Here is a 22,936-nt window from a genome sequence, read left to right as displayed (position 1 = left end):
AAGAACGAAAGTTATGATTTGATCATCATCGGAGGCAATTTCCAACATAAACTCTAAAAGACATCCATAGTTTTCAAAAGAATTTTATCAAAACGAAAACAGTGATACGCGTTAAAAATCAACAAAGAGAAAAGAAGACAAAGATAATTTTAAACGACTAAAATGATCGATGATGGTACTAATCTCATAGCTACGCTATTTATATGGGAGGCTGAGTTGCGGCGAGTAAACCCTAGCTCTATCTTTGACTGTATGGGCTTTTATTGGGTCTTTGTTATTGGATCTTTCAAAATCAGCCCATTAGTTTTCCTATTATTTCAATTGTTTAATAAGATAATAATTACAAGTGTATATGCATTTAGGATTTCGATCACCGATTGTAATATCTCGCATGGGATTATTGTTTAAAATGCTTTTTTTTGGGAAAAACTTACGAAAATGCCCTTTTTTGAATAGTTTACGGATTTTGCTTTTTTTTAACACTTAAAAATGTACGTATTTAGGATTTTTTTTTCCAAAAATACGTACTTTATACCAAATACTAAACCCTAAGAACAAATGGAACCGACTAAACCCAAACATAACGAGTGAAACGCATGTTAAATCATATTTTTGGAGCATGAAAAAGGGTAAAATACATAAACTATTCAAAAAAAGACAAAATCCATAAATGCCCTTATAAAAAATGACAAAATCCGTAATTTATTCATCTCGCATTGTGGAAAAATTAGTGGTGTATGAAAAAGATTTTTTAAAAATAAAAAAAATAAATAACAGTGCGATCAAAGATGTCTTGATATTGACAGTACAATCAAAATGTTTCAATCATAAAAAAAATAAAAAAAATGAACACACCTGTCGAGCTGTTGATATCATTACTAGGCCACTACTATTTTAAGATTCTCTTTAAAAAGAGTAATAGAGACATATGTTGTTCATTGGGGTTACAAAGCTTTTGAAGTTGAAGGCATCTCGAGAGAGAGAGAGAGAGACAAAGAGAGCTCTATGGAGAAGAAACTGCTTCCGCCTAAAGGGATTCTCAAGAGCGAGGCTCTCAAAAAGGTCTTTTAATCACTTTTTTAGAGTTTTCTCTCTACTTAATGAGATTTGTTAGGATCCAAACTCTTGCAAATTGATCTGCAAAATTTTAACTTACTTTAGTCTGATGAGATCAATCTTTATCGTTTAAATGATTAAGATATTCTTTGATTGCCTAAATCCGAACCAAACACATATAATATATACGGTTGTGGTTGTGAATGAAATCTTTGTGATTCATGAGACAGTACATCTTTGAAACGACGGCGTATCCTAGAGAGCATGAACAACTCAAGAAATTACGTGAAGCTACGGTCCTCAAGTATGGCAATTTGTAAGTGTAGCTGCAACCTCTATTATCCATATTTTGCAAGTATAAGATCATACTCTTTAAATCCTAAATATGCATCATGTACCTTGTACTTCCACTCGCATAAGTAAATTTGTTTGTTCTTTTCTTTCAAAAATAAACATTTTAGTAGCAGCTTAGTGGTTTGTGGTATAGTCGTAAAATTAATCGAATCGAATAAATTCAAGGATTATACTAATAATGAAAAAAAATGATTTGTGTTTGTATGCGTAGAAGCGAGATGGAGGTGCCGGTGGATGAGGGGCATTTCCTATCGATGCTTATAAAGATAATGAATGCCAAAAAGACGATAGAGCTTGGTGTTTTCACCGGTTATTCGTTACTCACAACTGCCCTTGCATTGCCTCATGATGGACATGTATGTACACAACACTCCATAATTTACCAAAATCAAATAAAGCAAAACTTATAAGAGCTAGTATCTATGAACAGATTACTGCAATAGACATTGATAAAGAAGCTTACGAGGTGGGACTAGAGTTCATCAAAAATGCAGGTGTTGATCATAAGATCAATTTCATCCAATCTGATTGTCTTCAGGCCTTAGACAAGATGTTGAGTGTACGTAATTCATTATTACTACCAGTCATTTATCCCTTTTCTTTTGATATTACCAATTATTTTTTCTTAATTTGATTTATGAATGATGATGGAGCACAGGAGAATCCAAAACCAGAGTTTGATTTCGCATTTGTTGATGCTGATAAACCAAACTATGCAAACATGCACGAGAGACTAATGAAGCTGGTGAAGGTAGGAGGAATCATAGCGTTTGATAACACATTGTGGTTCGGGTTTGTGGCGGAGAAAGAGGAAAACGTGCCAGAGCACATGAGGATGAACAGAAAAGCCTTTTTGGACTTGAACAAGCAGCTCGCTGCTGATCCTCGCATCGAGCTCTCTCAAGTCTCCATTGGTGATGGTGTCACTCTCTGTAGACGCCTTGTATGATTAAGAGACTCATCAAAATATCAAATGTTTCTTGGTTTTGTTTGGTTTGGGATTTGAATTGTCGAGTGCTTGTTGTGATGTGATTTGATCACATATATAAAAATCGTATATCATATATCAGCAAACCCAAAATACAAACGAATAAATCACACAAAGAGTGCAATAGAGTAACAAACAAATAAGGAATCAAGAGGTACACAAGCTCTAGAGAAGCCAATACCAAAGCTCTCTAACCTATAGAGGTACACAAGCTCTAGAGAAGCCAATACCAAAGCTCTCTAACCTATACACCCAAAACAAACTAACTTCCGAAAAAAGGAGACGAAAATGTTAGCCAAAATGTCAACATCTCTCTCTCTCTTCCTCGGCTTTTCTTCTCCTCCCTCTAACCAACTTTAACACCAAATCTATGTCACAAACTCTCTCTCTCTTTTCTTTTTTTACTAGGTTATAGGATGGGATTATCAGCATGCTAAGTTATATATGGTGATACAACCAATCACATGAGGTAAACAAAAAAAAAGCCATGATATAAGGTTAAAACAGCTTAATAACAAGAGCCTAGGACATTCTTTTACTTGTTATTTTCAGGAATCTCCACTCACTGGGTACTCTTCGTTAACCCACCACTTCGTCCAGCAGCTCTGCGCAAATCCAAATGCCAAATTCAGTTTCATTTCAACCAAACTGCCTATCAAACAACCTATAGTTCTATGGAACAAAACTCTGAGAATTGTATCGTAAACTATAAAGGGATGATGATTCGCCATGAAATGCACGATACAAAGTGAAAACGTAGATAGATATACCTTCCCGCAAGAATCTGGGCGGTGTTGGAAGGGCTCTTGCTATTTGAAAACCTTTTGGCTCTGGCGTCCTGATCTTTCTCCACACGCATTGCAGCAACTTCTTTTTCCATCGCAGCTACTTCCCGTCTCATCTTCTTTGCTTCAACCTCCATGGCCTTTGTTAATGTTTCCACCTTCTTCGCTAGCATCTACAAACATCAAATCATCATTACTTCCTCTGTTTACAACCAGCATGTTCTTCTTTAAATAAGATTTATATGGCATCAAGAAACAGAATTGTTACCTCAATGGCATCATCTTTGTCTTTGAGGCTTTGATCCTTTTCATTAGAGGCTTTCCTCAAAGAAACTACTTCTTTCTGTAGTAAATCATACAAGACACCTGGGACACTGTCCTCAGTTGTTGCTTCAGGGTCTTCACTTTGTGGCTTTTCCTCTGAATTTTCTTTCCACCCATTTCCCGACTCTGCTTCCTTAGAGTCATCAGTAGCCTTGTTGAAGGAATAATTCCCAGGGCCGTTTAAAAGTGCTTTGCCTCTATCCAAGGATCTTGTGCCTCCATCAAATGACTTAGATGTTCCTTTAGCATTCTTCAACACAGAAGTTGAATTAATAGACAAGGAATGTCTCATCTGAGAAGCTGGAGCTTTCTTTGATAAAGCACCGTTTGATGGAAATTTTTGTAAGTTTTCAGCTCCACCAAGTGACTGCCTGCGAGAAGGTCCATTACTCATGCTTCTTGCCTCGGGTGTGTTTCTGGTGCTGCTGCTTGATGTTCCTCGAAGTGTCTCCTCAAGCACTTTAAGCCGCAGTTGAAACTTTTCCTGGAATTGCACAAACAAAATATATTACTTCTTGTTCTGTGTAACAAGATCATCTGAAAGAAGCTGAATAATGGATAAGATTTATTACTTTCAACTGTGCTTCTGATTTAGCAGCCCGGTCTGTTATGGCGAGTTTATCGCGTAGTTGCTGCATTTCTCCCTGCAAAAAGTTGAGGATCTAGAAGTGAGAATGTAGATATGGATGGGCCTTGCTCACTGCAAATAATTTGCATCCTAAGAATCTAGGAGAGGGGCCATCATATCAAAGTAAACCTGTAGAAACCTTCGTTCTTCGAGCCATTGCTTCACAGGCATCACTTTATCATTACCATCTTTCCACTCATTTGCTACCACAGTGGCCACTCTGTTTGCTGTAACCTTTGCACGTGCAAGCTCCCGATCAAGAGTTTTCCGTTCTTCCTGAAAGACAAAACAAGAATAATTCCTACATCAATAGGCAATTGTTGTGACAAGAAACTAGATACTCTATGCTCTTGTGAAGTGTGTTTAATTACATTCATCTCTTGAAATTTCCGCTGGTAATCCCTCACGGCATTTGCAGCAGCACCACCTGCAAGAACAGCCTCTTCCAGCTCTCGTACTGTCTGAGTAAGCTTTTCCACTTCAGCAACCTTCTGCCTGTGCATTCTGTCTAGAATTTTGTTTTCTTCCTAAAACAGAAAACAAAATTAATCAGATTGTTGGCAAACGGCGTGCGACGAGCGGATCCATAGATTTAAGTAAATACAAAGAGCAAGATGACGACCACAGAACCTGACAGATCTCTATTTGTTTCATAAGCTCCTGGTTCTTATTCTGAAGATCATCAACCATGGCGGCTTTTGCCATGGCAGCTTCAACGGTCCTCTCAGCTTCAAGTAAGGCAGCTTCCTTTGATTTAGTCAGACGGTCCAACGCCCTGTTATCTTCTTGAAGCTTTCCAATCTACACAGATACAAGGGACTTGATCAGTGACCTCATCAGAGACAGCAAGCAATTAGACTTTAAATGGCGATGTAAAAATACCTCTGATCGTGCAAGCTTAAGTTCAGCTTCTAATGGAGCAAGGATGGCTTCAATCGGAGGCATGTCATCATCCTTTTGAGCAGCATGGACCCTTCTTAAGGTGGCTTCAGCAGCAAACTGAGCAGCCATTGATGCCTTCTTTTCCTCATTGATTTTCTTGATTTCTAGATTCTGCAACACAGTTGATATCATATGCGTATTAGCATAACAAATGAAAGGTGAACATAATCGAACCAAGGAAAGATTATCGAACAATACTTTGCTTTCGAGAATGGATTCGGTCAACTTGAGCTTCTCATCCAACTTAGCAAGCTCCTCAGTAAGCTAAAATTACAAAAAAAAAAAGTCAATCCAAGAGAAGCCTAAACTCTCACCTGCAACAACTTCTGCAAATCTCTGACAGTAACAAGAAGTCAAGATCAAACACATAATGCAATCATTGATCAAAACTAAAAAAGGCACAGTTAAATTCTGAATGCTCTCCAACCACATTGCCCCAAATACCACACTACGATAAATGCACCTGAACCATTCATGAAAAATTATTTCTTCAACTACTTGGATTTTTTTGTGGTGAAATAAAAGTAACCACAAAACTCAGATGTGAAATTCATCAACCATTATGTGATTGGTTGAACCTAAAAATGGAGAGATTAATAATCTTCCCTAAGAATTGCTAAATGTGAATTTTATCAACCATTATTGTGATTGGTTGAGAGAATATACCAAAACATCAAGAAATGATTAAACTTGCTTAAGAATTGCTAAAATGTTGAAATTGGGAAAATCCTCAGACAAAAATAGAAAAGATTCAGACACAAACCTCTTCAACAGCTTTCTCTCTTTGTCTCTCAGACAACCTAAGCGCTTTGATCTCAGCGTGTGCTTCTCCCAACTCCCGATCCTTATCTGCATCTCCCAATAAGATTACTTAGAAACCAAAATCAGAAACCGAATCGACACAAAATCAAATAGATCGAGCAGCATTATCAAACCTCTAACTTCATTCTCTAGTCGATTAAGCTCCACTTTCACTGGATCCGAACCATGAAGCAAAGTAATAAACTCATTATCAGCCGCAGCGTCAAAACTCGGCCTAATTGGTCTCCGCTTCGACGAGCTTTTACCTCCGCCGCTCTCTTTATAAGACGCGGACACCGTCAGTGACGGATACGTCGCCGAAGAAACCGGCGGTTGTGGAGTTACTTCATGTTCAGTAACCGTCGCCGATACATCTCCGTCACCGGAAACATCCGACATCTCCGATCTGATCCTTTGGATAATATACAAAAGCACTTCCAAATCCAAATGCGAGAGAGAGATTGTTTGAGAAAAAAAAAAAAAAAAACTCTTTTTTTGGTTTTGCTTAAGTGAGAGAGAAGAGAGATTTATAAATAAATGCAGTTACAGTTGTTTTCTTTTTCTCTCGGTCTATTAGATTTGACAAGACAGCGAGAGATGATGACGCAAGATTTGTATTAATTAATTAATCCATGATCTTCTTCTTAAACACTAACTTCAAACATGTTACTTTTTCTGATTAGTCAATTAACTAATTAAGTAAGCAAATTGAACTAGTAGTACTATGTTTTCTACTATTTTTCTTTAGTAGCTTAAAGTGAATTTTGTCGCTTGGATCTCTTCTAATATTGTTTTTGAAAAGTTAATTCTTGGTCTGCTGTGTTATCTATATTAAAGAAATAATTAATACAAAGTAATAAATCTGAGTTTTTTGTAGTAGAAAATTAGTTGAATTTTTATTGACTACAGCATCCATTTTGTTCATTTAAAGTGTTGATGTCATGGAATTCTTTCTGGTGTTTTTGTAATTTATTTAGTTAGTTGTGAATTCATCTTTTGATTGATTGTAAATTTGTAAGGTATATAATTAATTATTGCGGATAAAATATGTTGACTTGGTCAATATGTTCAATTGTCTGATTATTAGTAAGAAAAAGGTATGATTAGTGAACATTAGATTTAGATGCTTTGCGCATGAAAAGAGGGAAAATGTTCCATGTCCCAAATATCTTTGTTTCACTTTTTCTCTTTTCGAGGGATAATGCTTCTTCTCTTTTTTCTCAAGTAAGGTTGGTTGGTTCTAACTTCTATATGTAAAAATTAATGGACAACAATAAGAAAAGTATATGAATCTTAACACCTATGACCTATTCTACTCATATTTTAGAATCCTATTCTTCAAGATCACTTGAGATTATTAGCCTAAGTTAGGAATAAATAGCTAAGCTATATGACTATTTTCATAAATATATTTGCTCAATAGAAGCATGTTTACCTTGTTGACGATAACACATTTGTTCAACCCATATAAAATTATATGTAGAATTTAGACATTGTTTCAGTTCTTTAACAAAAAAAAATGTTTTAAGTTATTTTAGCAAAGTGGTTAAATGCAAGTTATATGGGTGGATAGTTCGAATCAGTGCCGGCCCGCTAAATTTGAGTGCCCTAAGCAATATTAAAGTCCATAAAAAAAATTCTTTTAAATTAGATTTTTACCATTAAACAGAATGTTCTAAAGGCCTACAATATTTTTAAAAGGCCCTACAAAAATTATTGTATATAAGAAAACTTAACAAATTTTTAGGTAAAAAGACCCTCAAATTTTGAGACCCTAATCGGTGGCTTCGGTGGCTTGCCCTCTGCGCCGGCCCTGTCAAATGTATAAAAACAGGATAATGTCTGAAACTTTTCTTCAAATTTACAGAAGGAAAAATACTTTTTGTCCTTTTTCCCAGATACAAGAAGTACACATTAAGCAGCTTATACAATTAGATATTCCTCAAGTCGGAAATTCTGCAATCTTACTTAACCGATATTTTATTTAATCAGTATTCCGTACTCACATGCTTCCACTACAACGAGACCTGTCGATAAAATATAGATACATTAGAGTATTATACTATTATTAACATTCAAAAGTAACATAGACAACGACTACACTAAACTCAGTTTATATTTTCCAAAACTATTGCTAAAGAATATCAATACACTGGATTTAGAACTCGATCGGAATTAGGTACGTTGTGATAAATTTCAGCTATCATTAACTAGTTAATTGTAGTGTAATATGTGGACATTGGATTCATATAGAGTTATGCGGAAAGCCACGTTTCGTTTTAAGTTCTAATGTATCATGCGAATCTCAATGTCTACCAAATCCAAAAAGAACGAACGCATTTTGAATAGATGATAATATGTGCCACTTCTTTGCTATGCCTTGAAGAATCAGACAAAGCGAGTGGAGTCTAGCGACTTTGATCCTAATACAACTCCTTAATATATATATGCCTATCCTATCATTATTTCACAACGCATATATATTTACTTTTGTTAAAAAAGGTTGTAACGTAATTTTATGGGTTCCATTAGGATTGTCATTTATTTTCTACCTTATTGTGCCGAACAATTTGATTAAACGGAGCATAATCCTAAAGGAAAATAAAAGTAAATCTTTTTAGTTTTTTAATGGACTTTCAGTGTTCACACTTGATGATTTTGTTCGTCTCATGTCTCTCATCCTCTCTATACTCTGCAGAAATCCAAACACAAAAAAATCAACACTATGTGAATGTGAGCTGCAATTGTGTTGCTGAAAAGAGACCAAAAGCGAACAAAAGGTTACATCCTTTGCTTCAGAGAATTTTCGATTTTTTTTTATTTATTAATCATATGGTATAAGATAAATTTATTAAGTTAAGATATTGCACTTTTCACTAAGTAAATCAAACATTTTATAGTGAGGAGATGTGCCTTTAGTCAAGTGGTTAAGTCCATTTGACTCCGCCTTTCTTACCGGAGTTCGACTTCACTAAGTCGCGTTACTCCGCGTAGTAGAGATTGGCTATGGATCGGACCTTGTCGATCCAATGATGTCAAAAAAAAAAAAAATCAAACATTTTATAGTGATATGTCATAATGTGCATATTCCATTTTTTCGGCTCTTTCAATTTCCACTTTCTTCCACATTTCATGTATTGAAGATTGAAGAAAAAAAGAAAGACGCTTTTTAAAGGAACCAAATTAAAGACTTATGACTTGCCATAAAAGTAACTTAAATTGTTCGTCGCGTAAGCAGGGATCTATATAAACATGAAATACTATACCAAAACCCTAACCGACAATTAATAAAACGATGATGATGTTGGAACTTCCAGAGCATCTGTTAGAAGAAATACTCTGTCGTGTTCCAGCTATGTCTTTGAAACGGTTAGGATCTACTTGCAAAGGATGGAACCGTTTATTCAAGGATAGGAGATTCACAAGAATGCACTTGGATAAAGGCCCAAAGCAGTTTCTGATTCACATGTCCAAGGGGCTTAGGGTACGCTCGATGAGTGTCGATCTCCATAGACTTCCACATGTAAAGGTCACAGCTGAATTTAGCCTAACAAACCCTCAATATCCTCTAGATGAAGAATTCGAGATACATAAAGTCTCTCATTGCGACGGCTTATTGTTATGCGTCTGCATCACCAAGGAGGACAATACTAGGCTCGTGGTATGGAACCCGTGTACTGGTCAAACAAGGTGGATTCAACGAGAAAATTGTTATGACTTATACGACAACTATTCTCTCGGATCCTACCAAGATAAAAGATGCAACGATAATAGCTACAATATATTGGCACACACGGGTTTTGGCTATGACCACAAATTCCAAATTTATGAAATAAACTCCAATTCATGGAGGATTATTGATGCCACTTTCGACTTCAAATTAGAGTATATTGGTGAGGGCGTGTCTTTGAAGGGAAAGATCGACTTACTGGATTGTTAGTGGTGAAAAAGAGAAACGGCTTGGCATATTCTTAATAAGTTTTGATTATACAACAGAAAGATTTGAACGTCTACGTCTTCCGAATAAGTATCCTTGTTCTGCAACTCTGAGTCTTATCCATTGTTAGAGAGGAGAAACTTTCCATGTTATCACAACGCGCAATTAAATCAAAACCAGAGATATGGGTGACAAATAAGATTGGTGAGACCCAAGTGGTGTCGTGGACCATGGTCTTAGCTGTGTATTTGCAACCTGGACTTTGTATTTGGGATGGCGTAAGTTTCTGGGTCGACGAGAAGAAGAAAGTCGTCGTTTGTTGTGATAACCTTAAAGACCAAGGCAAAACCACGAAACACATTTTTGGAGAGGACAACAAAGTGAAACAAGTGGATTTTGAAGTCGGATCATCTTTGTCATGCATGTTTTATTATGTTCCAAGTTTGACTCAAATCTACCAAGGTATCACAGGCAAAAGAAAAAGAGACGAATGATCATTGTGTTTGGTGCGGTGGACATTCAAGCGGGAATATCATATGCTAAACGGAGAAAATTTATCTCTGTTTTTTTTTTTTTTTTCATAGTGCTTATGTGAGTTTGTCTCTTGCATTGTATAACTTTTCCGAGGTTTCACTTCGTCACTGTAGAAGCTCACTGTTAGAGTTCCCTAAATGTAAACAACAACACTCTGCTTCCTTTGTTTTTCAGTTTTTTAAGATAACATCATATATCGAATAACAGTTCACTTGCTGCTATCTTCCCCCCTTGCCCGTTTCCTAGACTGATGCGACTTCACAAACTCATCAATTCTCGCCTTCAAGTCAATGTCCGGTATCAACATATCCGTTGTCAAAGCTGCCCGGTTAAACGGATCGTGCTGCAGCAGAAACAAGAGGATCAGATCAAATCCATCGTCTTCAATAAGAGAGAGGAAATTAAAAATCACCAACGTCTTAGATCTGCTTACATTGCCACTAAGAAGATGACGTAGAATGATGGCTCGATCAACTCTGGTTTTTGAGCTTGGAAGTATCACTGGATCACTCATTAGTGTGTACTGCAATATTATAAACAAACAAGAACATGCACTAGAGAATGGTCCTGACTCCTGAAACAAGATTTAGTTTTCAGTCAAATTAGACAGAAAATACCTGAATTGGGTCGAAGAACTCCTCTGGTATTTCACCAAGTGAAACTTCAGAATCCATAGTTTCGGAAGCAGCAACTACGACTTTTGTATTGATCAAGACTATCTCATGCAGACTTGACCAGACTTGTATTGGCAAATTTATGCATAAGTAGATAATGTTGTCTTGACAGCCTTATGCTTAAGTGGGCCCTAAACAATGAAATCAGATTAGGTATAACCCTAACATATATATGTGTTGTTGTAAACAAAAAAGTTAAGAGAAGAGAAATAAAATCTTTCTCAGTCTTCTCCATACATTTTGTCACTGTTCATCATCCTCACAATCTTCACTTTTCTAAATTTTCATGTTCTTCATTTCAATCTCTCAATTCTATTACTTGCTTCATTCTAATTATGCATATTCTAACATTTTGTGCCCAACTCCCTTGACTCTTGAATGATTCTTCAATCGAAGTCTATTATGAGGCCCGACCTAAGTGGGTAGGGCAGAAGTGCTTGGGCCTAAGACTCATCAACCTTTTATAAAAAAATCTTAGACAAAATGGCCCAATTTTAAATATTTTTAAAATAAAACTCCAAAACAAATTTTAGTATGAATTAGAGCCTAAAACATTAAAAATTATAGCATCTAATTGATGAAAACCCCACAAAAACATAAGTTTTAGTAAAATGCCCCAAATTATTTTTCTTGCACTAAGAAACTGAATATTGTTGGATCAGGACGGTCTATTATCTTAAGCATATTTTCTCCTTCTTTGAATAGAAGCAAAAAAAACAGCACTTATTCTGTTTAGTAGAGAGACAAATAAATTATTATGAAAGAGAATTCACTTTAGGAGGAGGACTTGACTTGTTTGTTATGACCGTCTATCACTAGCTATGGCACCGGAGAATATGTTTTTGAGTCTTTTCTTGCGAGATTAACATATTTACGAACAATATTCAAAGTTCACCAATGGAATCACAATATTGTCCAATCAATTTTTTTTGTTTGTTTTTGTTTTGTTTACACATTTTGATGAAGAGGATGAGTAAAAATAGTCGTCGCTAACCTGTTTAAGCAACTCCTTTGGACGGAATTCGTACTTCTCCGGATTTTTCAAGCTTAAAGACGTAAATTGTGGATCCACGAGTTGTAGCAATATAAAACAAAAAAAATATGTGTTCAAAGTTCAAACATTGTGATCTAAATAAAATTAATGTATGGATGTTATAAATTTTTTAGGTTTAGACTTAAACATTTAATATTTAGAAGAGAAAATAATTTTTTTTTGACCATGAATAACAAAGATTATAGAATTCACATATATAATCAATATATATATATATATATATATATTCAAATTTATAAATAGTGATGTTCATTGTTGTATTTGAAATACCTATACGACTATTAACACAAAAATATGCATATTCAAAATTTGAAGACTTACAGAAAAGTTTAGGTATTTTTATGAAAGTTATGCATATCTAAAAAGTTAAAAATTATATATGCAAATTTAGATGATTATTAATTTATAATATTATTGGAACCATAGTTTTATATAGGGATTTGAAAAAAAATTATTATCTTATTATCTTATCGAATTAGATTAATTTTTATAATGTACCGACTATAGACCTATAAAATTTATTAATTTAGCGTGGTTATTAATATGTCTAGTATTAATTTATAGTAGTTTACAAGTTTTTTTTTTACTTGTGATTTACCTCCAAATACATATTCATATATATTCACTTGGAAATGACATTGGGTTTTTCAAATTTCTTTACTAAGACCTATTCTTTTGTGATTAACCTCCAAATAAAATCTTTAATTTTGTCATCACACAAACGAACGAGCCACGTGCACAAAAGACAGAGATGATTTGATTTGTTACTTGCATTTTCTCTTGTCTGTCACTTGATCTCTTTATTCAATTGACTATTGCACCATCGACATGGTTCAGCGAACAAATCAACGTCAACATACTATCAGTGAGAATTTTCTAAAACGAAAAAATGGTCCGTCAGATAATTAAGTAATATCTTTATATGTTTCTTGATCCCGGTTTAGAAGCTGAGTCATACTTATTAATCCCGGTTTAGAAGTATTTAACTCATACTTATCTAGTTTACTAAAAATCAATAATCCCGTTAGGTTAATAATTAATTGGACGCTGAATCAATGAGACTCTCCGTCACCGTCAAAGCCACAAAGCCGTCGTCTCTTGTTACTTGGATCCGATACTCCTCCGCCGCATCGTCGCCGACAATCTCCTTGAATACAGTAAACCTCTCTCGTGCACGCTTTCATGTATATACGCCTTTATTATCCATTGGAATCATTGTGAGTTTCTTTTTTTCTTGGGGTTCAATCCTATAGAGTGGACGATTACAGCAAACTCTCGCGGGATCTGTGGAAGTGAAAGGAAAATCTCTGCATTCCGGTAAGTTCTCGACGGTGAAGCTAATTCCGGAGATCGCCGGAGCTGGTAGATACTTCGAGTTTCGGTCCAGATTCATCCCTGCGTCGATTGAATTTGCTCAGGAATCGCCTCTTTGCACTACACTGTTGAAAGATGAGCTCAAAATCCGAACCGTTGAGCATTTGTTATCAGCTCTTGAGGCGAAAGGAGTTGATAATTGCAGGATTCAAATCGCAAGCGAAAGTTCATATGATCGAGAAGTCGAGGTTTGTCACCTGAATGCATCTACATTTTTGAGTAAATCATTGGTTGAACAAATGTCTCCTATTGTCGATTTTGATTGGATTTGTATGCTAGAGATTGTCAACATCTTGCTGTGTAGTGTAGCTCTTAGTTTTAGAGACTTGGTACATTGGAGGAGATGAGTGTAGGGCCTGTAGGCAATACTAACCAAGTGACAGGTCCCTATTTTTGATGGATCAGCTAAAGAATGGGTCGATGCAATAGAAGGAGTTGGCTTAAAGGTGGCTCAAAACCATGTTGGTGAAAGTGTGGAGAAGATGGTCTCACATGTGAACAAGCATGTGTACGTTTGCAAGAACGATTCTTTTGTCGCTGCATATCCAGCTGTAGAGACTCGGATCACTTGTGGTATCGACTTCCCACAGGTTCAGTCTAATGGCATTTTGAGAATACATAAGAACACAAACTTCTTTTTCTGCTTTTGCATAGACCGTTATTGATTCGGTCTGTTGTTTATGATGATGAGCTTTACAGGTGCCTGCTATAGGCTGCCAATGGTTTTCTTGGAGACCTATCCATGAGTCTTCCTTTGCAAAGGATATTGCACCATCAAGAACCTTCTGTGTGTATGAAGAGGTTAGTTCAATTGTTATTGCTTAGGAGCTTTAGAATCAGTAAACTGGTGTTCCTTCTTCAACCTTCTGTGTCTGAGGGTTTTGTTTGCAGGTGGAGCGCATGCGTGAAGCAGGGCTCATTAAAGGAGGTTCTCTGGATAATGCCATTGTTTGTAGGTAAATAATCTTGCATTTTGATGACAAGTGACAGAATATACAACTGAAACTGTCTCTAATGCAGCACCGAGCATGGATGGATGAATCCTCCTCTGCGGTTTGAAAATGAAGCATGTCGCCATAAGATCCTTGACCTAATCGGTGACCTCTCCCTTGTAGCACGAGGCGGAAATGGAGGACTCCCCGTGGCTCACATAATCGCATTTAAGGTAGATACTAGCTTCACATCTTATAGTTTTCTCGACATCTAAAGAGAAAATAGTTTCCTAATAGTATTCTCTTTAACATGCAGGCGGGTCATGCACTGCACACTGACTTAGCACGTCATCTTACCATCGACTGAAGAGTATGTGCTCGTTGTCAACCATATTCCGCCAAAGTTTTGATTCTTCCTGTGTTTCTTTTTCTGGTTTCGTAATCTAAAGATCGAACCAAAATAGCTCAATCGAATTTCATTACTCTGAATACATTAATTGTTGAACATTAAACTATTTTAGGTATTACTCGTTTTAACAGAACCAACTGTTTCGAAAAAAAACAATTGAATTGACTTTAGTTGTACTTCAATTGTAGTTTTACTGAACCAACTGAACATAACCGAGACTAAACGAAACCCTTAACAAATATAATCTCTAAATGAGAGGATTGATGAGTTAATAAGATGTATCAAAGAGCTAAATTCAATGTTGAGCTGCAACAAAAACTCTCCAACACAGCAGAGCATGACATGCGAAGCTGAAGTCTACATTGGGTTAGCTCTAGTCAGGAAAATGGCTGATTGACAAATTCCATAATGCCCCATTCATCATCATTTTCCTATCCCTCATTAATGGAAGAGGTACGCATGTCTCATTTAATGAATTTGGATTTTATTACATTGCTTTCTAATCGACCATATCAAGTGGACAGCGTCATGTGATGCATCAGTTGGAGAATTTGTCCAATGTGATGAGGGAAACTTCAGCAGCAATAGCAGTAACAGAGATAGCAAAAGATTATATAAAATGGCAGCTGTGCAAGAAATTGCTGAAGGTTATTTGATCATTGTTTTCCAGTGTAAATTTCAGTTTATTGCCTTGTCTTTTCTATGAACATTAAATTATTTTAGGTAGTTTCAAATGCCTGAGTAGAATTGGAAACTACACATTTTACCAAAGTTTCAATACAGGGCATATAACAGATGTACTTGGATTCGTTTGTGCAATTGGAACTAAACATTCTTTTAGAGCTGGTTACATTGGTTTCTTTGAAGACATAGTAAAGTATTGATTTGCAAAACACTAATTCATAAGTACGGTAATGTTTAGTTGCTCTGTTTTAAGATAAACTGTTACATGAAGATGATATTGTATCAAACAAAGCTCATTGAAATCTAGATGCTAACCAAAACTGGAAAGAATTTGATTTTCTTAAATTGAATATATTTTCCACTTAAGAAAAAGGAATAGCGTATATCTTTTTCCATATGGAAACTAATGTATATCATAATTGTCAAAAACAAGATCCTACCAAAAAAAAAAATTGTCAAAAACAAGAAGACAAAAACCCTTCCTCCACCATGTAAACTGTCTCTGGTTTTAATGAAATCAGTTGTCGACAAAAAAAAAAAAAAAAAAAGACAAAAACCCTATTTTCTATTGTTCAGCTTCTGTCAAAAGTTGGAAAAATGACGAGAGACGGCAAAAACAAAGTTGGAAGAAGAATGAAGGGGACGAGTATGTGCGATCTTCCACCGAAATTTGTAGGGGAGAAGATCCTCACCAAGATTCCCATAACATCTCTGAGAGCGGTGAGATCCACTTGCAAATTATGGAACGCTTTAACCAAAGAGTGGGTTTTGGGTAAAGCGTCAGCGGCAAGGCATCAGTTTTTAGGGTTCATGACGATGGATTCAAAGGTCTGTTCAATTAGATCCCATCTCTGCCGCAGCAAGGACAAGGAAGACGAAGACTTGGTTGATATATCTATAAAGCAGGTAGATTGGCTTAATCAAATCGAGATGTCTAAAGTGTATCACTGCGACGGCTTATTGTTATGCGTCGCTAAGGACAACTTTAGGCTCGTGGTTTGGAACCCTTATTTGGCGCAAAATAGGTGGATCATAAGCCCCATAAAAAAATTTCACTGGCGAGACAGCTATGCTCTCGGATACGACATCAACCGTAAGTCCGTAACCTCAAGATCTTGAGGTTTTTGGATTATTTCGGAAAAGACGATCCTGAGTACGAAATCTACGACTATATCTCTTATTCATGGAGGGTTCTTGAGGTCACTCCCGACTTGGAAATACAGCCTCATCAAGGCGGTGTGTCTTTGAAGGGAAATACCTACTTTTTTGCTCATGAGACAACAGGACCTGGCTTTTCTGGTGGAGAGGTCATAGATGGAGACTTGTGGATAGATGGCTATGAGATTAAAGATTTCTTGCTCTGTTTTGATTTTACAAGAGAGAGATTTGGACCGCGTCTGCCTCTTCCGTTTCACTCTAGTATCGAAGACACTGTGACCCTCTCATGTGTTAGGGAAGAGCAGCTCGCGGTGCTATATCAGCAGGAGGGAATGAATGACAATTCATGTAACATACTTCAGATTTGGGTTACAACTAGGATTGAGCCCAACTCTGTGTCCTGGAGCAAGTTTTTGAATGTGGAAATGAGACCATTCGCACTCACTGGTGTTCGGTTTGACCATTATACGGGTGGGACCTTCTTCATTGACGAAGAAGAGAATGTCGCTGTGGTGTTCGACATAGACGGATACCTATCCACCGGGATCAAGACAGTTCGTTACCACACAGCTTTTATCATTGGAGAAGACGGATACTTCAAATCTGTGAGTCTCGGAGTAGCTCCCAAAGTCCCTTTTGAACCTCCTTGTTCCGGGTATGTCCCAGAGATTTATTGCCCCCCACTTGTGTGCTCTTCTGCTTATCTTCCAAGTTTGGTGCAACTCAGGTAACCTCGCAAAAGGAAAGAAAGAGATGTTTAGTTTTTGTTTCTTGCATTTCTCAGACTGCTTGTTTTCAGATCAGCTCTCAGTTTCGTTTCTATCTATCAGCTAATAAAGTAGAGGATTTCGGGTTTTTTCATGTATCTTTCTACCCTTTTTCATTGCTATTGTCAAACTTATTCTTGTCATGTTTTAATTTTCTTTCTTTCGTCCATGAGATGGTTAAGTGCCTTATTTGTTTCTTGTAAACGATTGTTCTAGTCACTTTGGTCACTTGCAAGATAACTATATGTACCACATCCGCAAGTAAAAGAATTGTACTACATGTGTGTCATTTAAGTACAGGAAAAGGTGCTGATCCTTTTCTCATATAAAGAGCCGGATTTAGCATCCTCAAAAATATGAAAGAGTTTCATGTATCTTCTTCACCTACTCGTTATTCATTTTCTATAGCTTCTTCAATATCACAACTTTGTAACCACCTTGATGAATTATGTTTTGAGGTCAGCTAGCACTCACTGTGTGGTTTCTTTTTGTGTTAGGCCTGACTGAGAAAAACAAAAACTCGTGTTTCTAATTAGTTTTTTGCAACTTATCTTACTGAATTAAGACCAAAAATATGGAGTAAACAATAAGCGTTTGTTTCTGCGTGTACTTAAAGGAAACGAAAGTGATCTCTGATGTTATCTCACGTATGTATGTTATGTTTCTAACCCCATTATGAATACTCTGGAGACTTTTCAGGTTGGTCATGAAGTGAAAGTAGTAGTAGACACGTTCCGGGTTCCTGCTTAGTTAGGAACCGCTTTCATTTATACTGATTACCTCTTTTGGAGGTTGATGACATAAGTTATTGGTATGCTGTTTTATTTCTGTTATGATAGACTGCAAGTGGTGCCTCTTTTTAAAACTGTGATAAGGAAATTGTTATTAATCGAGTGGTTCGGAGAACAAATTCAAAAGACCAACAATGGTCATTATATTTAGAGGTGTGTCTGGTTCTGAAGAGACTTGTAACGTTATTTATGCGCAGGTGATATGGTTAGATATACAGATTCTGGACGCTTGCAGCAGTGAATTTGGCATCAAAGTTACCTTGTTCCATGGAAGAGGAGCTTCCTCCTTATCTCGCCATACAATCCCAACCTTAAGGTTCTGATCTGTGATGGTGAGTTACTCTATTATAGCAGGCCAGAAAATGGACGATTATTCGAACTTGTATAGTTTCAGATGCCTGAGTAAGGTAGGACATAAAACAACAGATGTACTTGAATTCGTTTGTGTAGTTGGAACTAGACATTTTTTGAGAGCTGGTTACATTTGGTTTCTTTGAAAACCTTGTAATGTTTTGGGCATGCAAAACACTAATTCATAAATATGCTTATGTTGCTCTGTTTTTTTTTTGGTAAATGGTTGCATTCTAGATGCTAAACAAAAATGAAAGAATATGATTTTCTTAACTTGAGTAAATTTTCCACATAAGAGAAAGGAATAGAGTATGTATTTCTTTTTTGTATACGAAACATATCATATCATATTTGTCAAAAACAAGAAGACAAAAAACCTAAGTTCTATTGCGCAGCTTGTTCCGTCAAAAGTTGGAAAAATGACGAGAGCCGGAAAAAAAAAAGTTGGAAGAAGAATGAAGAGAACGAGTATGTGCGATCTTCCACCGAAGCTGGTAGGGGAGAAGATCCTCACCAAGATTCCCATAACATCTCTGAGAGCGGTGAGATCCACTTGCAAATTATGGAAGACTTTAACCAAAGATTGGGTTTTGGGTAAAGCGTCAGCGGCAAGGCAGCAGTTTTTAGGGTTCATGACGATGGATTCAAAGGTTTGTTCAATTAGATTCCATCTCTGCCGCAACAAGGACAAGGAAGACTTGATTGATCTATCTATAAAGCAGGTAGATTTGCTTAATCAAGTCGAGATATCTAAAGTGTATCACTGCGACGGCTTGTTGTTATGCGTGGCTAAGGACAACTCGAGGGTCGTGGTTTGGAACCCTTATTTGGGGCAAACAAGATGGATCAGACCCAGAACAGAATCCAACATAGGAGACAGCTATGCTCTTGGATACGACATCAACCGTAACCACAAAATATTGAGGATGGTGCAAACAAGAAACGTTTCCGTTTCCAGGTACGAAATCTACGACCTGCGCTCTAATTCATGGAGGGTTCTCGAGGTCACTCCCACCGGGGAAATGGACCCTAATCATCGCCTCAAATACCTACTTTTTTGCGCATGAGGATAGTCACAGTGTTGAAACTGATGAAGATGGCGAGATAACCGATCTTGAAGATTTCTTACTCTGTTTTGATTTTACAACAGAGACATTTGGTCTGCGTCTGCCTCTTCCGTTTCACTCTACTATCGACGCGACTGTGACCCTCTCTAATGTTAGAGACCAGCAGCTCGCGGTGCTATATCATAATGAGGGTCTTCACAGTGATGATCGGTTTACCACAGTTGAGTTTTGGGTTACTACTAGTATTGAGCCCAACTCTGTGTCCTGGAGCAAGTTTTTAATAGTGGATATGAGACCAATCGCACTCGCTGGTGTTCTGTTTGACAATTATATGGGTGCCACCTTCTTCATTGACGAGGAAGAGAAAGTCGCTGCGGTTTTCGATCTAGACGGATACCTACGCACCGAGAGCGCTCGTTACCACACAGCTTTTATCAGTGGAAAGGATGGATTCTTTAAACCTGTGACTCTTGGAGTAGCTCCCAATGTCGGGAAACCTTGTCCCAGAACCGGGCATATTCCAACTACATATCGTCCCCCGCTTGTCTGCTCTTCTTCTTATCTTCCGAGTTTAGTGCAAGTCAACCAACCGCGCAAAAGGAAAGAAAGAGATGTTTAGTTTTGTTTCTTGCAGTTCTCAAGACTGCTAGTCAATTCTCAGTTTCATTTCCATTGCGGCATTTTTTCATGTATCTTTCTACCTTTTTAGTTACTCTTGTCAGACTTACTCTTGTCATGGTTTAAGTTTCTTTCTTTTCGTCAATGAGATGTTAAGTGCCTTATTTGTTTCTTGCATTGTCCTCGTCTGCAGTCAATTTATCAAGTAATTGTTCTAGTTACTTGTTCACATGCAAGATAACTATATATACCATAGCTGGGAATTGCACCATCCTCAAGCAAATTAAGCATGCCATGATTTTAAGTTTAGACCAAAATATGCAGTAAACAATATAAGTTGTCTGTTTCTGCTTTACTTAAAGGAAAGCCGCCAGTATGATAATACGGATGTGATCTCTGACTAGATCTTATCTCATGTAATGTTATGTTTCCAACACCATTATGCAAACAGCTATCAGCCTTTTTGCAGCAATGAATTTGGCATCAAAGTTACCTTGTTCCATGGAAGAGGAGCTTCCTCCTTATCTCGCCATACAATCCCAACCTTTAGGTTCTCATCTGTGAGGGTGAGTTACTCTATCTATATAGCGGCCAGATAATGGACGATTTTTCAAACTTGTATAGTTTCAAATGCCCTAGTATATAAGGTAGGACAATAACAGATGTACTTGGATTCGTTTGTGCAATTGGAACTAAACATTTTTTTTTTTTTTGGTAGGGAGGAACTAAACATTTGTTGAGAGCTGTTTACATTGGTTTCTTTGAAAAAACGTAGTAATGTTGCTCTGTTTTTAGATTAACTTTTTACATGAAGATAACAAATTGAATCAAAGAAAGTTAAGTATTGATGCCAAGGAAAAATGGAAAGAATTTGATTTTCTTAAATTGAATATATATTCCACAAACGAATAGAGTATTTCTTTTTTGAATACGGAACATAACAATATATATCATAATGATTATCAAAGACAAAACCCTAATTAATTCTACTACGCAGCTTCTGTCGAAAAGTTGGAAAAATGACGAGAGCCGAAAAAAAAAAGGTGGAAGAAGAGTGAAGAGGACGAGTATGTGCGATCTTCCACCGAAGCTGGTAGGGGAGAAGATCCTCACCAAGATTCCTATAACATCTCTGAGAGCGGTGAGATCCACTTGCAAATTATGGAAGACTTTAACCAAAGAATTGATTTTGGGTGAAGCGTCAGCGGCAAGGCAGCAGTTTTTAGGGTTCATGACGATGGATTCAAAGGTTTGTTCAATTAGATTCCTTCTCCGCCGCAGCAAGGACAAGGAAAACGAAAAAGACTTGGTTGATCTATCTATAAAGCAAGTAGATTTGCTTAATCAAGTCGAGATATCTAAAGTCTTTCATTGCAACGGCTTATTGTTATGCGTCGTTAAGGACCACTCTAGGCTCGTGGTTTGGAACCCTTATTTGGGGCAAACAAAGTGGGTCAGACCAAGAACAGATTTCAACATACTAGACAGGTATGCTCTCGGATATGACAAGATCAACTGTCACCACAAAATCTTGAGGTTTGTGGAGATAACTCGCGTTCCCAGGTACGAAATCTATGACTTTAGCTCTAATTCATGGAGGGTTCTCGAAGTCACTCGCGACTGGGAGATAGATCCTTGGGCACTCGGCGGCGGCGGAGGCGTGTCTGTGAAGGGAAATTGCTACTTTTTTGCTTGTGAGAACATATTGAATCTAGAAGCTGATGAAAATGGAGAGGTAACAGATAGGGAAGATTTCTTACTTTGTTTTGATTTCACATCAGAGACGTTTGGTCGGCGCCTTCCTCTTCCGTTTCACTCTTGTATCGACGAGGCTGTGACCCTCTCTTGTGTTAGAGACGAGCAGCTCGCGGTGCTATATCAAAATGAGGGTCTTAGTGAAGATCGGTTTAGCACAGTTGAGTTTTGGGTTACAACTGGGATCGAGCCCAACTCTGTGTCCTGGAGCAAGTTTTTGACAGTGGATATGAGACCATTCACACTCAGTGGTGTTCGCTTTGACAAATGTATGGCTGCGAGTTTCTTCATTGACGAGGAAGAGAAAGTCGCTGTGGTGTTCGATCTAGACGGATACCTACCAACTGAGACCGCTCGTTGCCACACGGCTTTTATCAGTGGACAAGACGGATACTTTAAACCTCTGAGTCTTGGAGTAGCTCCCGATGTCGGGGAACCTTGTCCCATAACCGGGCGTATGCTGACTAGATATTGTCCCCCGCTTGTGTGCTCTTCTGCTTATTATCCAAGTTTGGTGCAGCTCAAACAACCGCGCAAAAGGAAAGAAAGAGATGTTTAGTTTTGCTTCTTGCATTTCTCAAGACTGCTAGTCAATTCTCAGTTACATTTCCATTCGGCTTTTTCATGTATCTTTCTCCTCTTTTAGTTGCTCTTGTCAGACTTACTCTTGTCATGGTTTAATTTTCTTTCTTTTCGTCCATGAGATTGTTAAGTACCTTATTTGTTTCTTGCATTGTCGTCATTTGCGAGTCAATTTATCAACCGATTGTTCTACTCACTTGTTCACTTGCAAGATAACTATATACACCACAACCGTGAATTGCATGACATGGTTACTGTTTGACCAATTATGGAGTAAACAATAGAGAAATGTCTGTATGACAATAAGAAAGTGATATCTGATCTCATCTCATGGTATGTTATGTTTCCAACACCACTATGAATACTATCTA

At 37.2% G+C, this 22,936-nt stretch overlaps 6 protein-coding genes and 1 pseudogene across 6 annotated transcripts; 6 read left to right on the top strand and 1 right to left on the bottom strand.

The window, feature by feature from the left end:
* Nucleotides 1-911: 911 nt before the first annotated feature.
* Nucleotides 912-2,474, top strand: LOC9326760 (putative caffeoyl-CoA O-methyltransferase At1g67980). The gene is made up of 5 exons (XM_002893388.2): nucleotides 912-1,062; nucleotides 1,287-1,372; nucleotides 1,622-1,766; nucleotides 1,841-1,969; nucleotides 2,069-2,474. Exons 1-5 carry the CDS (start codon nucleotides 1,006-1,008, stop codon nucleotides 2,357-2,359), a joined length of 708 nt encoding a protein of 235 aa, XP_002893434.2. The 5' UTR covers nucleotides 912-1,005; the 3' UTR covers nucleotides 2,360-2,474.
* LOC9329495 (microtubule-associated protein 70-2) lies at nucleotides 2,457-6,374 on the bottom strand. Its single transcript, XM_002890651.2, has 12 exons — nucleotides 6,013-6,374; nucleotides 5,841-5,926; nucleotides 5,276-5,341; nucleotides 5,018-5,188; nucleotides 4,766-4,936; nucleotides 4,507-4,662; nucleotides 4,265-4,411; nucleotides 4,080-4,151; nucleotides 3,452-3,991; nucleotides 3,169-3,356; nucleotides 2,643-3,003; nucleotides 2,457-2,593 (listed from the first exon to the last, which is right to left on the bottom strand). Exons 1-11 carry the CDS (start codon nucleotides 6,275-6,277, stop codon nucleotides 2,961-2,963), a joined length of 1,905 nt encoding a protein of 634 aa, XP_002890697.1. The 5' UTR covers nucleotides 6,278-6,374; the 3' UTR covers nucleotides 2,457-2,593; nucleotides 2,643-2,960.
* A 2,799-nt stretch (nucleotides 6,375-9,173) lies between these two features.
* LOC110224684 (probable F-box protein At5g47300) lies at nucleotides 9,174-10,309 on the top strand. Its single transcript, XM_021011236.1, is given in 3 exon segments — nucleotides 9,174-9,797; nucleotides 9,799-9,930; nucleotides 9,932-10,309. Coding segments are annotated over 3 exon segments (1,134 nt in total).
* Nucleotides 10,310-13,032: 2,723 nt separating this feature from the next.
* LOC9329494 (probable UDP-3-O-acyl-N-acetylglucosamine deacetylase 2) lies at nucleotides 13,033-14,962 on the top strand. The gene is made up of 7 exons (XM_021010429.1): nucleotides 13,033-13,234; nucleotides 13,331-13,639; nucleotides 13,835-14,041; nucleotides 14,151-14,252; nucleotides 14,343-14,407; nucleotides 14,472-14,616; nucleotides 14,700-14,962. Exons 1-7 carry the CDS (start codon nucleotides 13,133-13,135, stop codon nucleotides 14,748-14,750), a joined length of 981 nt encoding a protein of 326 aa, XP_020866088.1. The 5' UTR covers nucleotides 13,033-13,132; the 3' UTR covers nucleotides 14,751-14,962.
* Nucleotides 14,963-16,034: 1,072 nt separating this feature from the next.
* On the top strand, nucleotides 16,035-18,144 carry LOC110225061 (annotated as a pseudogene).
* Nucleotides 18,145-18,918: 774 nt separating this feature from the next.
* On the top strand, nucleotides 18,919-20,838 carry LOC110224607 (F-box/kelch-repeat protein At1g24800-like). Its single transcript, XM_021010921.1, is given in 2 exon segments — nucleotides 18,919-19,585; nucleotides 19,587-20,838. Coding segments are annotated over 2 exon segments (1,266 nt in total). The 5' UTR covers nucleotides 18,919-18,962; the 3' UTR covers nucleotides 20,230-20,838.
* Nucleotides 20,839-21,235: 397 nt separating this feature from the next.
* On the top strand, nucleotides 21,236-22,934 carry LOC9326759 (F-box/kelch-repeat protein At1g24800). The gene has a single exon (XM_002893386.2). It carries the CDS (start codon nucleotides 21,298-21,300, stop codon nucleotides 22,540-22,542), a length of 1,245 nt encoding a protein of 414 aa, XP_002893432.1. The 5' UTR covers nucleotides 21,236-21,297; the 3' UTR covers nucleotides 22,543-22,934.
* Nucleotides 22,935-22,936: the final 2 nt, after the last annotated feature.

The sequence above is a fragment of the Arabidopsis lyrata genome (genome assembly GCF_000004255.2).
Source record: "Arabidopsis lyrata subsp. lyrata unplaced genomic scaffold ARALYscaffold_1, whole genome shotgun sequence".
Taxonomy (NCBI): domain Eukaryota; kingdom Viridiplantae; phylum Streptophyta; class Magnoliopsida; order Brassicales; family Brassicaceae; genus Arabidopsis; species Arabidopsis lyrata.
The sequence above is the reverse complement of the archived record's forward strand: the minus strand, read 5'-3'. Positions and strand labels throughout refer to the sequence as shown.

Coding starts and splice junctions, on each gene's coding strand:
- LOC9326760 (XM_002893388.2), top strand. CDS start 1,006: ATGGAGAAGAAACTGCTTCCGCCTAAAGGGATTCTCAAGAGCGAGGCT. Junction 1,373..1,621: donor GTCCTCAAGTATGGCAATTT/GTAAGTGTAGCT, acceptor TTGTATGCGTAG/AAGCGAGATGGAGGTGCCGG. Junction 1,970..2,068: donor CCTTAGACAAGATGTTGAGT/GTACGTAATTCA, acceptor GATGGAGCACAG/GAGAATCCAAAACCAGAGTT.
- LOC9329495 (XM_002890651.2), bottom strand. CDS start 6,277: ATGTCGGATGTTTCCGGTGACGGAGATGTATCGGCGACGGTTACTGAA. Junction 5,189..5,275: donor AATCCATTCTCGAAAGCAAA/GTATTGTTCGAT, acceptor ACTGTGTTGCAG/AATCTAGAAATCAAGAAAAT. Junction 3,357..3,451: donor ACAAAGATGATGCCATTGAG/GTAACAATTCTG, acceptor TGATGTTTGTAG/ATGCTAGCGAAGAAGGTGGA.
- LOC9329494 (XM_021010429.1), top strand. CDS start 13,133: ATGAGACTCTCCGTCACCGTCAAAGCCACAAAGCCGTCGTCTCTTGTT. Junction 14,253..14,342: donor CCTTCTGTGTGTATGAAGAG/GTTAGTTCAATT, acceptor TTTTGTTTGCAG/GTGGAGCGCATGCGTGAAGC. Junction 14,617..14,699: donor CTCACATAATCGCATTTAAG/GTAGATACTAGC, acceptor TTTAACATGCAG/GCGGGTCATGCACTGCACAC.
- LOC9326759 (XM_002893386.2), top strand. CDS start 21,298: ATGTGCGATCTTCCACCGAAGCTGGTAGGGGAGAAGATCCTCACCAAG.